Source organism: Marmota marmota, unplaced genomic scaffold (assembly GCF_001458135.2).
Source record: "Marmota marmota marmota unplaced genomic scaffold, marMar, whole genome shotgun sequence".
Classification (NCBI taxonomy): Eukaryota; Metazoa; Chordata; class Mammalia; order Rodentia; family Sciuridae; genus Marmota; species Marmota marmota.
Genome location: NW_026000211.1, coordinates 19,241,171 through 19,256,102, shown reverse-complemented (window position 1 = coordinate 19,256,102; position 14,932 = coordinate 19,241,171). Strand labels below are relative to the sequence as shown.

At 30.5% G+C, this 14,932-nt stretch overlaps 1 protein-coding gene across 9 annotated transcripts in view; it reads left to right on the top strand.

The window, feature by feature from the left end:
• Wdr17 (WD repeat domain 17) overlaps positions 1-14,522 on the top strand; it is a 103,234-nt gene extending 88,712 nt beyond the window's left edge. For 5 of the 9 annotated variants that reach the window (XM_048791939.1, XM_048791941.1, XM_048791935.1 and 2 more), the window contains 8 exons: positions 1,627-1,647; positions 3,522-3,633; positions 7,021-7,162; positions 7,454-7,556; positions 8,406-8,507; positions 10,789-10,887; positions 11,219-11,399; positions 13,537-14,522. In XM_048791939.1, the coding sequence (XP_048647896.1) occupies positions 1,627-1,647; positions 3,522-3,633; positions 7,021-7,162; positions 7,454-7,556; positions 8,406-8,507; positions 10,789-10,887; positions 11,219-11,399; positions 13,537-13,656 (880 nt within the window). In that variant the 3' untranslated portion in view covers positions 13,657-14,522. The remainder of the gene's footprint in view (positions 1-1,626; positions 1,648-3,521; positions 3,634-7,020; positions 7,163-7,453; positions 7,557-8,405; positions 8,508-10,788; positions 10,888-11,218; positions 11,400-13,536) is intronic. The other 4 variants (XM_048791937.1, XM_048791942.1, XM_048791938.1 and 1 more) reach the window with 3 other exon arrangements.
• The last annotated feature ends 410 nt before the right edge of the window (positions 14,523-14,932 follow it).

Genomic DNA, 14,932 nt, shown 5'->3' with positions numbered 1-14,932 from the left:
TAGCTCCATAATGTTTCAAGCACCTCAAGAGTTAGGAGACAGGGCTGGGGATGTGGCTCAAGTGGTAGCGCGCTCGCCTGGAATGCGTGCGGCCTGGGTTGGATCCTCAGCACCACATAAAAATAAAGATATTGTGTCTGCCGAAAAAATAATTTAAAAAAAAAAAAAAGAGTTAGGAGACAACAAATGTGCACTTCTTAAATTCATCAAGACCACACAATCCCACCTCTTAAAACTTTGCACATCTATACCTATTCTTGTGAGATCTTGTATCCTAATTTAAGGCATGAAAATAAAGTTACTTTTCTAAGGGAAAACAATAAAAAATATATAGTTTTGATGAAGACTTAGAACAGGCCCTCCCTCTCCCTGAACTCTTGAAGTCCTCTTAAGAGTTGGACCCAGGGAATTCCCAGGGGAAACCTGGAATTCTAGATTAAAGCAGTTCTCACTCAGATCTGCAGAGCCTTGTTCTTAGTTCAGGCAGTCCATCATTAGAAAGACACCTTTAGGAAAGATGGGACGCTATCTGTCATTCAATACAGTTTGTTGAATAAAAATGAATTCAGAATTTTATCTTCTCTTTCAACAAAATACTTAGGACCTCAAGAAGTTTCCGAATGAACTTAATTATCATGACTAATTAACATGTTATACTGCTTATTGTGTGCCAAGCACTACATTAAACACTTTTCGTGTCATAAATCATTAAGTCCTGTGAGGCAAGTATTGGTTTGCCTGAGGTCTCGGTTAAGTGGTAAAGCTGAGATTCAAAAGTACATAGACTGGCTCCAAAATGGGAGCTCTTAGCTACTACTGTATACCATCTCCTTCATCTGTGGCTAACTTGGTGTTGGGGGGCAGAGGAGAAAGCACACTTTCTATTATCCTTTTCAGTTGGGATCTAGGAATTTCACAGCAAATCAAGAATCCCATGGTTATTCTAATTTTTATACACATCTTAGTGATGTAAGAACTCACTTCCCCACCAAAATGTGGTAGTACCCCACCATCAACTTCACACTTAAGTGTATTTAATAATGACTATCCTGGGAGAGAATTAAATCTTTCTGTCAAGAACTATAATAGTCAATTATGTAGTTATTATGACTTGATTTAGACCTGTCCCAAAGCATAAGTTTACTCAAATTATTTCCTTACAAATAAGGCTGACTTCATGCCAAAAGGCCTAATGAAATCTAATGAAATGGAATTAATATTTTTAAAGTGAAGGTAAAACATTAGCAAATGCATATTATATTAAAAATATCATTAGAATCTTTCAACTAGCTATATTTTTAATTTAAAAAATAAATTTATATTGCCTTGTTTACTATCCCCCACCAAGAGTTCTTCCTTTATAAAGCCCTAGATATGTATAGAAACCAGGATAAAGTTCAAATTCTGAGCTATGAGGTGCTGGTTAAGTTTATTTCTAGAAGAAATCTGTAATCTTCATGACTATTAATGAATTCCACAGATTGAAAACAAATAAAAATAGCTGCATGACTTAAAGACAATGCTCATAATTTTATAAACCAAAAACACCCCATGTATTTACTGGTATAAATTTCCTTCTTGATATTCACATATTTATAATATTCATGTTCAATGTTTTCTTTTTAGCTTTCCATCTGTTGGATACAGGTATTAGTTTATTTTTAAAGATTTTTATTTTTTTTAATTCTATACTGTTTTGAGTATTTAAGTACTATATCTATATTAAAAAATGCTCAATAACTATTTTCACTTTGCTTTATAGCATGCCTTTTTATATATATAAATTATATAAAATCTAACCACCAAGTTAATAAAGAATAGCTCCTATAACCTAGGCACAAAATCATTCATGATACTTAAAATATGTACAGTAAATGAACCATACCTTTCTACAGTAACAAACAATAGCTACTTTAGCTAAAGAAAAAGAAAAAAGAAATACTTGTTCTCATAGTGGCATTCAAGAGTTTATATAATTTGGTTGTTCTGTATCATTTTATACTTAAATATGTATATGCAGGAGCACACGCCCCATCACCCTCATCAATGTACTCAATTTAAAAAAAAAATAGGGAAGTGAAGAATGAATAAAATTAGCTGGCCTTACTACAAATTTCTCTCTATTGAAATGGAATTATACTCAAGAAATTCAGGATTTGTCTGAAGTTAGCAAGTTTAAGTATAGTTTTAGTACAGACACTTTATAGAGAATAAAGTATTATCATGGACATTATTTAAAACTGCTATAAAATTTTGGTATCACGAAATACATAAAGTCATTTATACTCTCCAGTAATAACAGGTAAACTTATTTGGAACTTATAAAAACATTCAAAAATTTATCTCACTAATGGTAATAGAAATATTGTCAGTTTGGGAAACATGTTTAATTATGAAGTGGCTAGGGGAAAATAATACATAAAAACATTGTAATCTTTTACCAATTCTCCATTGACATGATATGGAAAATTATTTATTTGTGGAATTTTGAATTATTAAAATATTTTATATAGAATTTTATGGTACCCCACTAAAGTTTTTTATTCTAAAACCTTACAGTATGCCTAATTTGTTATTGTTCTAGTAGTTTGTGGTATGCATATGTATGTGAACATTTTTTAAATTAACTTTTGTATTTGACATCAGAAATATAAATCATCTCTATTTCTATTCTATACTCTGCATTCTTGATTAGGCAATAAATGACCAATGTATACTTTACTGAAGTCTTCAAAACCAAGATGAAGTCCCTGGTACCTAACTTTATAAATTCTCATTTGAAATATCCTCTATTTTAAGTCATACATTATATATTAATTTGTTGATATCTAAACATCTTAAATCATCGAAAATTAGATGTTTTCTCAATTATGATGCATGCAGACCAAAACTCCTCACCTAGTGATTTGAAAAACTGGTTTTATAAGCAATATTTTCAGTGTAAGGCAGTGAATCTCATAGGATTTTACATTTTTAAAACCCTTAAGTGTTTTATTCTGTTGATTAAATCTTTAACAAAAACTACATTTCTGTCTTCAATTTCTACTTAAAGTTTAAGAAATATGCATTATACTAAAATGTCTAAGCTTATAATAGCTAATATTCTAAAGATTTCAGTGAACTGATAATAGATTTTCCATTGTTGGAAGGGAAATTGATGAGAGTTAGCTTTCACAAAATTTGCTTTATAATTTGCTCCAAAGAACATATTCAATACTACTTAATTTTGTTAGAAAATTATTCTGTAATAATAATATTGATTATAAATATGTAGGGACTTGTGTATATAAAGTTTAGATTTTAAAAAATTATTTAGTAATTTGATAATACATTTATCCTTTATACTGTTGGTTTTCTATAACCTACATTTAGAAGAGTTTCATGACCAATTGGGAAATTAGTAGTTTATATAAATAGAAAAGCAAAGAAGGTTCATTATCTGAGTCTCTTACTATTGAAATCATTATATTATTTTTAGATCTTTTACTCAATGACTTCATCCCCTTTTGTTACATGAACAGGAATTTGGCAGCCGATCTTCTCCTGATGATTCCTGATAATGAACTACATTTAGTAAAACTCTGTGCTTTCTACCCAGGGTCTATTGAAGAAATAAATGATATTCATGAGAAGGTATGGTGATGATTCTAGTGTGTATTGCAGTGTGATAATTTAATAAATTTCAGGTTCAAGAAAATAGAGATACATGAAGAAAAACAAATATCCCTTTGGGATACTTTAAACTTCAAAATAATTATAACAAAAAGAAATAATATTTATTGAGCTTCTGTTGTATGCCTATTACTGTTCTAAATTTTTATATATATTTGTATATTACTAAAGTCTCATGAAACCATGAAACAAGGAATATTATCCTATTTTGCAAAAAAAAAATAAAAATAAAATAAACTCAGAAAAGGAAGGAACTTACCTAATAGTTAAAAGTGTAGTGAGAATTTCAACTTCAGCAAGCCCAACTCCAAGTTCAAAGCCCTTTCCACTGTGTAACTTTGCATCTGAAGGTATGTGTACATTTTTTTAAACAGACAATTCAAGATCTTTTTCAAATAAAATATAAAGAAATTCATATGCATTATTTTAAAGTGCTTTAAAATGTTCATTTGCAGAACATAGAAATCTATATGCTAATGTTATATATAAAACACCAAAAATGGTTAACAGTAGCAAAAAATGTTTATATAAGTCACAGTACCTTTCTGTGTTTCAGTGCTATTAATCTATTAAAACACCTATTTTTGTTGATATGAGACGATGGCTTTAAAATGTAGTTAAAGAGAAAAATCACAAAACTATCAATATGCCATCTGATTTCATTTTTTAAATAACCATGTGTATTACTTATAGAATACTTGAGAAATTTTATATCAATAAAATATTTTCTCATCGTTAACTTTCAAAATAACTTTTTTTTTTTTTTACTTACTTGAGAGCTAAGTTTTTTGTTTTTTTTTTTCCGCTTACTTGAGCCTTGAGTTTTCCCCCAGTGGGTGAATAGTCCCATTCATTCAACAATATATAATTATTGAGTATTGTTAATTTAGATAGACCAACAGTGTGTGAGTATGAGAGTTTGTGTGTGGTATCAGAGAAATCACTGGTGAAAGAATAAATGTCCAGAATTACCAGTAGGTTGTGGTATTATGGGAGATTTTAACTCGTTTAAACACTTCACATACTTTGAATTACTTTTTTTTTTAAAGAGAGAGAGAGAGAGAGAATTTTTTAATATTTTTTTGTAGTTTTTGGTAGATACAACATCTTTATTTTATTTTTATGTGGTGCTGAGGATCGAACCCAGCGCCCCGCACATGCCAGGCGAGCGCGTTACCGCTTGAGCCACATCCCCAGCCCCTGAATTACTTTTTAAAATAAGCTGCGCTTTTGCTTTTGTTAACATTCAACTAAATGCTATTTTACGTTGAAATTAAAGTGTATGTGGAAGGAGGCAAGAGGGTTATTTTTAAATATATCTTACATTTATTGTATAGTATTTGGATGTATGCCAACAGATATCCTCTGGGGCAAGTGAGTAATATCAAAATTTGGAGAGGTTAAATGACTTAGATAAGTTTATGTAGATATAGTTTTATTTATTTTTAATTGACAAGTTGTATATGTTTATAGGTTCAAAGTGATATTTTGATTCATGTATGTATTGTGGAATAATCAAATCAAAATAATTAGCAATCACCTCGAATATTTATCATTTCCTTATAGTAAGAAATTCTAATATCCTTTAATTATTTTGAAATTTACAATATGTTGTTATTAACTATAATCATCTTGTTGTGCAGCAGAACACCAGAACTTTTTTGAGGGGTTGGGGGGCACTGCTGGGGATTAAACCTAAGACCTTGTCCATGCAAGGCAAGCAATCTACCAACTGAATTATATCCCCAGCCCCATAACTTATTTATCTTATCTAGTTGCAGCTTTTACCATTGACCTTGATAATGGGAGAAAGAGTGGTATTTACCTCACTTTCATCCCACATTCTAAAAGGATGTAACCAGACTCTCAGACTTTATTAGTAACTCTTTAAAAGGACTAGTGAATATTTGTAAAAGTGTTAATAACTCTAAAAAATTTAAGAAGTAATATTAAAAACTATATTCAAACATTATGGTAACATATAATTTTGTGAATTTTAAGATAGGACAAAAATATTCTTATTTAGCCAGGCACTATACCTAGCCCATATTAGTTGCTCAGTAAATTATTGGCAATTCATGAATAACGATGGGGAAGAAAGCAATATGTAAAGCTGTTTATGTGACCGTCACCTTAATTCAGTTTTTTGTGTTACTTTCTTAGATATTGAAAGATCTAAAATGTTCATTCTACCTAATTGTTAAAACAGTGAGAAATATGTAACTATTGAATAAATGCAAAAATAAACAAATAAATTGAAAAAGCATTAAACTATCAATGTTGCTTAGAAACAGACTTCAGCATTCTTAAGCTTTAAAAAATCATAAAACATTGAAACTTGATATAAAAGGTAACGATCACTATTCATATTATGGTAGTAGAACAACTTAATTGAAGGCTATTTTAGCAAAAAAACAATAAGGAATGTAGTTTTGGGTTTTTTTTCTTTTTTCTTTATTTCATACATGACAATAGTGGAATGCATTACATTCATAATTATCTATTTACAGCCCATTTTTCATAACTCTGTATATTAAGTATGTTCATGCCAAATTATGCCATTATACATGAGCTCTCTTATTTTTTTGCATTACAATTCTTAATATACCTTTATACCACAATTTATCATATCTCTGTTTGTATATAAGGTATATTTTGTAATAATAAAACTTCATGAACCAAAATCTCAACTTTATGGGGGAATTTCAAAATGTCAGATTTTAGAACTTGTACATTTTTAGCCTCTTTGAAATAAGGTCACTTGGTTCAAAGGCTATGTGAAATGATAATATAGAAAACATGTAATCAAGCACCTTCGATGTTTTGCTGTATATAATGTAGTTTTTGCCAATGGTCAGTACATATATTATGAAAAAAATGATTTCAGGCTGGGGTTGTAGCTCAGTGGTAGAGCGCTTGCCTAGCATATGTGACGCACTGGGTTCAATTCTCGGCACCACATATAAATAAAATAAAGTTCCATGGACAACTAAAAAAGAAAAAAAACTGATTTTTAGTATTTTTTGCTAAATTGAATTCCTAGTTACTAATTTCAATATTACAATCAGGAAATTTAATTCTACCTCTTTTATTAGGTATTTGATGAAAAGCTATTGACAACTTATTGTTTTCAGATATTAAAGATTGATCTGTTGTCTTTAGATCTTAAAAATTGTTTTAAATATCTTAAATATATTTATATAAACATATGCTCATTAAAATAATTTTAATTACATCTATCTTGGCAATTTTAATAAATAAAACAGGTATATGTAAATAGTTGGTGTTTATACCATTGCTGTTTCTATAAATCTTAGTAACATTCTCATTAAATCAATTATTTCCTAGTGCAAACTCCCCACAGTAGAAGAATGTATGCAATTAGCTGAGACAGCCCATGCAGATGGCAATGTATTTGAATCTATAAAGTATTATTTATTAAGTCAAGAACCTGAAAAAGCCCTTCCTATTGGTATTGACTTTGTCAAAGGTAAGTTTATCATTGGTAATATAAATTTTAAATCTACTTAATTTATCTGATTCGTTTGTTCATCTTGACAGCCTTAAAATCAAGCACTGACCATCCTGAATTTTAAAATGAGAAATATTATGTGGAGACCTGACGGATAGTGACTAGAAAAATACTTCTGATCTAGAAAATAAGATATATAGATATAGATATATAGGATTAACCATTAGAGAATTATGTAAATTAAAAATTAGATGAACAAATTTTGACATTATTTTTTAGAGAATCTTGTATTTGATTTTGTTCTTCCAGAACACCTCAGTAGTTCAAATTGGACATTGGATACCATTTATCCCATTCTTGACCTGTTGAGTTATATTCGTACTGAAAACTTAGTCTTGCATACATGCACTGAGTGAGTACTTTTTCTCTAAAATACAAGAGAATCAATGCAATGTTTTTAAATGGTTCTATTATTTTTGATGTTTCTATCAGTAAATAGGATCCTCTTGGACAGACAGCTGTACTTCTAGAAAGTTATACTTTTGTTATATTCTTTAAAAATATACAGTCATTGACTGCAATTAAATATTAACAGTCCCATTTAACACTATCCAGTGTGTGTATATATATTTACTTATGTGTACACACACACACACACACACACACACACACACCTGGCTCAAAAAAGGTTAATTCAAAGTGTCCTGAAGTTTTAGACCTCAAGTCCTCAAGAAACTAATGCTTGTATTTATTAACTACCTATTGTGTGTAAAACATCATATTAGCATCTGGGGAAAGAAATACAAGTGCCAGAAAGTAAAAAATAGACATCAACCCTAAATTCATGTACCATTTTAAAACATTATCATCATATGACTTAGGCCCTCAGAGACTTGGGTATAATTTATAAGAAAGGCTTTGGGGGGGGGGGGTTCTTTCTTTAGTTGTATCTATGAAAGATGACTCTGCAACCTGGGACAAGCAGGTTCCCCTGCAGGAAATGTAGTTGATATTCTTTGTCCTGAATAAGAATTATTAACTAATGAATAAGTTATCTCCCTCAAGTTTAGAAAATTTCCTAAACATATTTTGTTACAAATGTTATCCTCAGAATATATATACAAGAACAGAATATATATGTGTGTGTGTATATACACAAATACACATACAGATAATATATCCAAGAACTATATACAAAAGTAATGTTCTATGCCTCAAATTATAGAATTTGAAATGTATATATATATATATTCTCTTTTAGAGCTCGAAATGAGTTGCTTATATTATGTGGTTATATTGGTGCATTATTGGCTATCAGAAGACAGTACCAAAGCATTGTTCCTGCACTTTATGAGTACACAAGGTAAAAGAAAAAATTCTTCTATCATGAAATTAGAGAAATTCTTTTTAAAACAGATAGTCTCTTAAGTGGATCAGAAGCATTGATTTATTTAATCAACATCTTCTTTTTAATAAAGCAGCAATAAGATATATGAGTTAAAATGCATTAGACTATAAATGATGGAAATCTTATGCTAGCTTAAGCACATACGGTTTACTGGTCTTATGTGTCAGGACACTTTACAAAGGCATTACTGTCGTAGCTATGCATTGATTCCATCAAGACGTGAATCCTTTCCTTCCTTCAACTCTGACATTCTTGGCTTCTTTCTCCTTCTATAGGTTTTCCATGGTTACAGGATAGCTACTAGCCCTGCATATATTATGTCTACAGTCTAAGTAAGAAAGAGAGACTAAGGGTAAAAGATAGACTTCAAAGAGCTTTCTCCAAGCAAGACAATTTTATGCAAGAAAGAAAGCTCTCCTGGGGCTTCATGCCTACATCTCACTGGCCTTAATTGTGTGACTCTACTTTTAAAATAGCTAGGAGACTAGGTATATTCACTTTCCAATCTGTCAGAAAAATGCAAAGTAAATGGAATTTGTGAGTAACAGGTAACTTCTTATTTTATATTCAATTATAATGTACTTCTGCATTTTCTAGCAGCTTCCTGAACTTCAGCCATTATGCTTAAAACTTATTATACTCAAAATAAAATTCACGGTCCCTTCTATAAAAATACATTTCAAGGGGCTGGGCATGATAGCACCTGCCTGTAATCCCAGTGGCTTGGGCAGCTGAGAAAGGAGGATCATGAGTTCAAAGCCAGCCTCAGCAATGGTGAATCTCTAAGCAACTCAGTGAGACCCTGTCTAAATAAAATACAAAATAAGGCTGGGATGTGGCTTAGTGGTTGAGTACCCTTGAGTTCAATCCCCAGTACACTTCCAAAATACATTTCAAAATCTATTAGTTTGCTAAATGGCACAGTAGGTTACCTTTTTAATTTATGGATGCTGAGAGCTTTGAGATAAGCAATTTTTCTGAGTACCCTTTAGATGAGGTGGAGGATCCTGAGAGAAATACCTTTCTTATTACTGACTACTTCACCCTTATGGTGTTCATGAAGAAGTAACTGCTACCTAGTGCAACCTAAACAATTATATGGAACTAATACTGTTGGCATACTCAAGGAAAAATCTTTCTATGCAGGCAGCATAACCAAAATTCAAATAGTTTTAATAATATTAAAAGATATTATTTAAAAAGATACAGTAAGATGTATCACAGAATTAGTGTTTAATGAAATATATTCAGCTAAATATGGCCTCAGTGATGATAAAGAAATGGAAATAATTGCTTAAATTAAGAATAAAAAGTATTTTTATTTAAGATTTAAGATTAGAATAAAAAGGATTTTTATTTATTTTTATTTAAGGATACACTTGAGAGAATATATCTAAGTTAAAGGAAACTTGTTAGTTTAAAAAGAGAGCTTCAAGAATTCTTAATTTTAAAGAACTTCTCTTTGAGAATACCATCTTTGTTTTCTTGTCTGCTCCCTATGCTTGTTTCCATAATCCACTAAATATGCAATTCCCAAAAGGCTTATTCCCTTTCATCCCCTGCTCTTCTTCCCTTTCCTGGCCCCCATCTCACTCTATTTCCACATCTCTGTTCCTCTTCTCTCCCTTTTCCTTTCCATACACTATTCTCCAGAAATCTCATCATTTTTTAGCTTCACTTATCACCTCTATGAATATCTTCATAGATATTTATACCAGACTAACCTGCTCTGCTAGCTCCTATGGGCGTATTCCAGCAGCCTGATAAGCTCCAGTCTCAAACTTAGTATGCTCAGAATTAAAATAATCTTTCTTCTCAAATCTACTCCTTCTTTTACATGGTGCCATTATATTTCTGTTGTATAGGATCAAATGATCAAAATGATAATTAAGTATTCTCTCTCACTCTGTTATTCAACATTGCTCAGCTAATCTATAGCCATTCTCCATACATTATGCTGTTCATTTATGTATTTACTGACAGTGATTTATGCAACCAGTGTTTCTGGAGCATCTTGAACTTGACAGTGATTTAAATGCTAAATATACAAGTGCATATACACACATGTACACACAATGTCGATATATATGTCTGTGTGTATATATCTGTATATAACTACATTTAGGTATATGTACATACATTTCTGAACAATTATTAAAGTCCAAAATTGAAGTTCACTTGTTTTTGCTGATATCTAAGTTTTTATGCCATATGTTAATTTCTTTTCACATTTCAGCCAGCTATTAAAACGTCGAAAGGTATCAGTTCCCTTAAAAATTGAACATCTTTCCGAGGAACTGGATGCATGGAGAGCTTGCACACAGCCCACCAATCAGTGAGTGGATACGATAAAAAAATTGAAATACTGAAGGAAGTGAATGTGATAGACAAAATTGTTGTAAAATGTGCATGGTCTCATCAGTTTTTGCAGAATGAATGAATCTTTATTTATTTAGCACATATTTAGTAATAATTTATAATGGTGTTTTTCCTGCCTTTTGAAAGTTTTTTGGTTGTTGTTGTTTTACTTTAACTTAAATCTAACATTGATTTCCTCTACCTATGATGGGGAGAGCTAAATAATCATCAGAGACTATTTCTAATCTAAACCTCAATAATTCTGTGATTCTATAAAAATGAAAATTTAATATTTGTTGAAAATATAGATCAGAGGAATCGCCATATACACCCCCTTCTGATTCACAAAGAATGGTTTATACAACTTTATTAAAGAAACTAAAGGAAGAACCACTCAAAGGAATTATTGGACCAGATTATGTGACTGGATCAAATCTCCCAAGTCATTGTGACATTCACATGTCTTGTCTTACGGGATTAAAAATCCAGGTACAGCTTAATGTCAGACATAAAATGTTCATTTCAACTTTTTATGTATTTTTGAAATGTTATTTTAAAACAACTATAGATACCTATAATGAGGCATGGAGCCCCATAAGAAAATAGTACTATGCTGCTTCTACAATAGTTAGCATAAATGGACTCTTCTCCCTAAAATAAATTCAGAGAAAGTCATTATATTATCATAAAAGCAATTCAAGTAATATATACACTTAGTAACAAATGATATGTATGCTTAGTAACAAATATGTTTTAAAATATATACAGGTTATATTCTGAGGGAAGTTTAATAAGAGAGCCCAAGCAACAGTCAACAGTTACAAATGATTTTATCACAACAGATTAAATTTAACCTTCTAGTTTCCATTTGTGTTGTATAAACACAAAGCATTAAAACCTGATGGATGTAATTTTTGATAATTGTGTTAAATTATTGGGATATTATGTTACGATGATTTACTAAACTTTTCAAAAATTAAAAATTATTGGGGTCAATCGTGAGGGATGACTAATTCCCAAATAATTTCCCCTCTTGTACAAATTAACAATGATGAATGATGCTAGAGCCTCTCAATGTGACCCAATGGTGTCATTATCATGAAGAACTAGAGAAGTCTTCATCTTGGAGCCAGGACTAGTTGGAGGAGTCCTCCTGAAGGAAACAAAGCTGACTTCCATGAAATGCTAATTGAGATTACAAATTGTACTAAAAGCCCCCATACATACATGCACATTTTAACAGTAAACTCTTATATTTTTAATGTAATGTTAAAACTTACAAATGTTGACATGCCAGCCAGAGAATGAGGTTATTTTTTGAGACAGCCACTCAAAATGAATGAAAGAGCTGGATACTAATATAGACCCCTACCTAAAGCTTAGCTTGCCACTGTAAACCAGAGTCTTCAAAACACACTGAAATGTTCTAAAGCACAGCATACATCATTGTCTACACCTTTATTACCCAATTCTATTCTGAAATAAAGAACCAAAGTAATAAGATCAATTCAATAACTTTTAATTAAGAGTAAAATATTGTGAAATTTTTGGAGTATATTTCAGCACCACTCACTGCCCTTTATGTGCCATTATTGCTACTTTCAGGTTCTTTTTTCTCCCTCTCTTAGCATTCATTTTCTCCATTCAGGATAGCAAATGACCTGATAAATACCATCTAACCTCTCTGTAGTTAAATCTACTTTGAGGAAGGGATCTGCTTATTATCTCAAATACACTAAGGCACACCTGGCTAATATACATAATTTCCCTCCCAGGAAATTTCTATTTCAAAAGAAAATTAATGTGCTTGAACTATTATTTGAAATTTTGAGTACCAACTAATATGAATCTATCTACCAACTTCTAATATCTAGAAATGATTCTGTAACAACAAATGTCATTTAAAATAAGTCTTAAAGCTATCAGGCTTTTGGTTATTAAGTTAAAGAAACTAAAATTTTTACTGTATTTTGTGATTTTTACATGTTGCCTTTCAAGACAGGAAATACAAATTTCCTAGGAAATACAGACTGAAAGGTTCCCCCCCCCAATAACTAAGCTGGGCATACATAATAACTGATGCAGGTAAAGTATAAATATGCCCTTAAGTGGCTTGATTTAATGTAATTTAATATTATATATGCATATATAGAGCAATATATATATTCTTCACCTTCTGTAAAGCATGATTGAAATTCCCAGCTTTAATAATTTCCCCAGCTATTTTGACATAGGCTGCATGGTTAAAATAGTGAAGTATATTTAAGTATTTTTCTATGATATATGCTTTTAGAAAATAAGTTAACTTTGTGGCAACAAACAGATTTTTCAGTAATAATGATTATCCTTGGTAACACTACTGTATACAAAGAGTTAAAATTAAAATATGAAATTCTATTTTCACAGGCATCAAGAAATAAGAATATAATGAGATATTTGAAAATGTTTTTATATTTGGTAGCAGTTCAGAACAAAAACAATTTTCTCTCATATTTTTTGAATTCCTATTTGTAGTGCCTGAATATCACCAGTGTTCTTATTGCAGTGATTCTGTTTCTGGAAGCTTGAAACAATGTTATGAATTTATAATCTAATATTTTCTTTTTTCAACTTTCACTGTGTACAGGGCCCTGTATTTTTCCTTGAAGATGGGAAATCTGCTATTTCATTGAATGATGCTTTGATGTGGGCAAAGGTGAATCCATTCTCACCTTTAGGAACTGGACTACGACTCAATCCATTTTGATAGAAGATTTTTGTTCATGCTTAAATTATTTTTTAAAAGAAGAACTTTTGTAGATTAGTATTACCTTGGTCTTGATCATCCAAGAGCCAAAGGTTGGGAGGAGGAGTGGTGGTTGGGAACAGTGGGAAACAGTAGTTACTTTGATTCATTAACTTCAAAAAATAAAATATTTATATAATTTAAAGGAAAAACAGGTGTGTCTCCTTTATAAATTGTAACAGCAACATTAGGATGAAGTCATATTTAAATTATAAAGGACTGAATAATCTAAGAAAGAATATAAATTTCACAAAGCATAAAAAGTACCAAAATATTATATCATTGAAACATAAATAGTGCATCACCTAGAATAGTTCTTGGCATAAAGTAGTTAATGAATATTTGAATATCTGAATGAATATCTTGAAAGATCAAAATGTAAGGTATGCACACCTGATCTTCAAATAACAAACACTCATATTGTCCTTTATAAAAATGTATAGAAAATCACCAATTCTAGCTCATCTTTCATAAGTTCTCATTTATAAATTTAGTAAATGTCAATAAATGGATACCAATCAAAATAGAGGTTCACTTATCTATCTATCATGGAATTTTGTATTAAACATAGGAGCACAATACCACTGAGCTACACCCCAGCCTTTTTAGTTTTGAGACAGGATCTCACCCAAGTTAGCCAGGTTACCCTCAGACTTGTGATTCTACTGCTTCAGTCTCCTGAGTAGCTGCACCCAACCTGAATTTTATTTATTTTTTAATGAAAATGCTACTGTGTTTTTAATCCAAAGTTCAATTACACAATGATAAAGTTATAAATCTTAAAAATTGGGGGTGATAAACTTAAAATGTAATATATATGAGAATTTGTTTTAGATAACATTATTTTAGAAGTTATTTGATATATATGGATATTAATTTTTTATTAATTCATTTAATATAAATATTTACATAAGAAACTGAGTTGTTAATTTTCTTTAGAACATAATTTGATTTAAATCACTTTTAAATAAATTTCTGTAAATAGGATACTAGTTGAAATTTTGAATACATTATGTAAATTTAATTTTAAAATATTTATTAAAACTGTAAAGCTGTGAAGACACTATTACATGACTACAAATATTTCAGTTGGTCTAGAATTCTGAATTTGAAATTTATTAAATTAATGTGTACTACAAAGAATAGTACTTTGATACTCAAATTGACTTACTCAGTATTATAGATGTTTTTGTCTGACCAAAGATTGTATTCATAATAGGCTTTTATTATCTTCAAA